This window comes from Miniopterus schreibersii (assembly GCF_964146895.1).
Source record: "Miniopterus schreibersii genome assembly, chromosome: 9".
Lineage (NCBI taxonomy): Eukaryota > Metazoa > Chordata > Mammalia > Chiroptera > Miniopteridae > Miniopterus > Miniopterus schreibersii.
The window spans coordinates 6,280,234-6,282,567 of NC_138118.1; the positions used below are offsets into that span (position 1 = coordinate 6,280,234).

At 46.4% G+C, this 2,334-nt stretch overlaps 1 protein-coding gene across 1 annotated transcript; it reads right to left on the reverse strand.

Moving 5' to 3' along the window:
* Positions 1 to 269: 269 nt before the first annotated feature.
* Positions 270 to 1,226, reverse strand: OR6B1 (olfactory receptor family 6 subfamily B member 1; the record flags this gene model as incomplete). Its single annotated transcript, XM_081147411.1, has 1 exon — positions 270 to 1,226. The coding sequence occupies exon 1, from the start codon at positions 1,194 to 1,196 to the stop codon at positions 270 to 272; it is 927 nt and encodes a 308-aa protein (XP_081003537.1). The 5' UTR covers positions 1,197 to 1,226.
* Between the last annotated feature and the right edge of the window lie 1,108 nt (positions 1,227 to 2,334).

Sequence of the window (2,334 nt, forward strand, 5' to 3'; positions counted from 1 at the left end):
TTAGCTTAGAATTTCCTCACAGTCTAGAAACTTCACTTTGGGTCCCAGCCAAAGAGAATTCTCTATACAAGGGCCGTTCCCTTAGGGCACAAGCCACATGCACAGATGCAGACCTCAGGACACAGCCAGGAGCCTGTGGTTGATGTGGATGTGGGGATGGCCTGAATATGAGTCCTAGGCAGCTGAGGTGTTAAAGGATGGAGGCTGGAAGGGCAGGCAGCAAACCAAGTCACGTCTTCTTTCTAACCATCTGTAGTAGACTAGTCGGATCAGATGGCCTGGCAATAGATTAGTTTCTTCAGAGCCTCCTTGATCTCTCGGTTCCTTAGGCAGTAAATGAAAGGGTTGAGAGAAGGGGTGACAATGGCATAGAAGATGGAAATAATTTTGTTCAAGTTGAAGGCATGGATGGCTCGGGGCCGGGCATACATGAAAATAGTGGCCGAGTAGAAGATGGTGACCACCATGAGGTGAGAGGCACAAGTAGAGAAGGCTTTCCGCTTTCCTGTGGGCATGCGTAGAACGGTGGCCAGAATGCAACCATAGGACAGGACAGTGACAGAGAGGGGGAAGAGGAAGATGACCAGCGCCAGGACAAAGTCCACCAACTCAGCTATGGACATGTCTGCGCAGGACAGGTTAAGTACTGGAGAGATGTCACAGAAGAAGTGATTGATGACATTGGGGCCACAGAAGTTGAGGCAAGAGATGAAGTAGATCTTAGCCAAGGAGATGCCAAAGCCAATGGCCCAGGAAGCAAGAGCCAGGTGGAAGCAGAGCCCATGGGTCATGATGGTGGGGTAGTGCAATGGGCGGCAGATGGCCACATACCGGTCATAGGCCATGGCAGCCAGGAGCACACATTCTGTGCACATGAGCGCAATGAAAAAGTAAAGTTGTATCATACAGTGAGTGAAAGAGATGCTGTTGCTCACAGACCAAAAACCAAACAGCAACTTGGGTACAGTCACAGAGATGTACCAGGTCTCTAGGAAGGACAGGTTGGCCAGAAAGAAGTACATAGGCTTGTGCAGTGGCCGGTTCTGCTGCACCAACAGGATGATGACCATGTTTTCAGCCACTGTCAAAATATAGGCCAAGAGGAACATCAGGAACACGGCTATGCGCATGCCCCAGCTCCCAGGGAAGCCCACCAGAATGAACTTGGTGACGCGTGTCTGGTTGTCTACTTCCATATTGGAGACACAGGGATTAGCTCTCCTGGGGGGAAAATCACTTGGTCAGATGCCATGGTCCAGTTAGACTCTTCCATCCTTTGCCTTCTCTGATTAGCAATAACCATAACAGATATGATTTAGTAAAAACAGATAAGCTAGACCATACACTGGATACATTATGTGTACAATGTAATTTAATTCTCACATAGCCTCTTTATATATGTTGTTATAGCCATTTTAGTGACGGAGACACTGAGTCTTGGAAAGGCAGGTAAAACGTAACTTACCAAGTTCCCACTGGTAGCAGGCAGGAATCACATTCAAGTCTAAGTCCACAGCTCATGTTCTGTCTCATGTCCTACATTGTCCTTTACAACCACCCCAAACTGAACAGTATCAGCCCTTCACGTGCATGGTCCCATTGCGAATTACAAAGAATATTCCTGACTTTCCCTGCACATCATCCACCAGCGTTCCGGAAGTTCTTCCTTACAACTCATTCATCCCTCACCCACCATCACTGCCTCTTCCTCTACACCCGTGGAGACGGACTGCAGCTGTCATCTCTGTGAGGCGCGTGAGAAGGGCAGATAAGAGCCATGCTTTTCAGTATTAAAGAGCTGGACATGTCTGCCCTTGATTTGCTATACAGGGTGGGGCAAAGGTATGTTTACAGTTATTCATATGGAAAATAATATAATAATAAATAAATAATACAAGAATAAACTGTTTCACCTACTCACTACTGTAAACCTACTTTTGCTCCACCCCGTGTGACCTTAAAATATGATCCTCTCCAAAACCCAATTTCCTCTTCTGTAAATAGAAATATTAATATTCATTCAGCTTACATCATTATGGATCAAAACCCAAATGAAATAATGTGAATGAAAATTCATATGAACCATATATAACAGTCAGTATGAAAGGGGCTCTTACTCCACCATAGGGCATTAAAGCGAAAGGCTCAGGCTAAGAGGGAGGAGAGCAAGCACAAGCAGTGAGCTAAGCAGAGCAGTGAGCAAAAGCAATGTGGGCTCCCTCCAGGAAGCTTTCGGTCCTTGCGGGTGGGGGTGAGCGTCCCTGGGTGGAGATTTTCTTCAATAAGCAAAGACAGAAATACGTAAGAAAATTTGAGACATTTCTATGAAGGTTC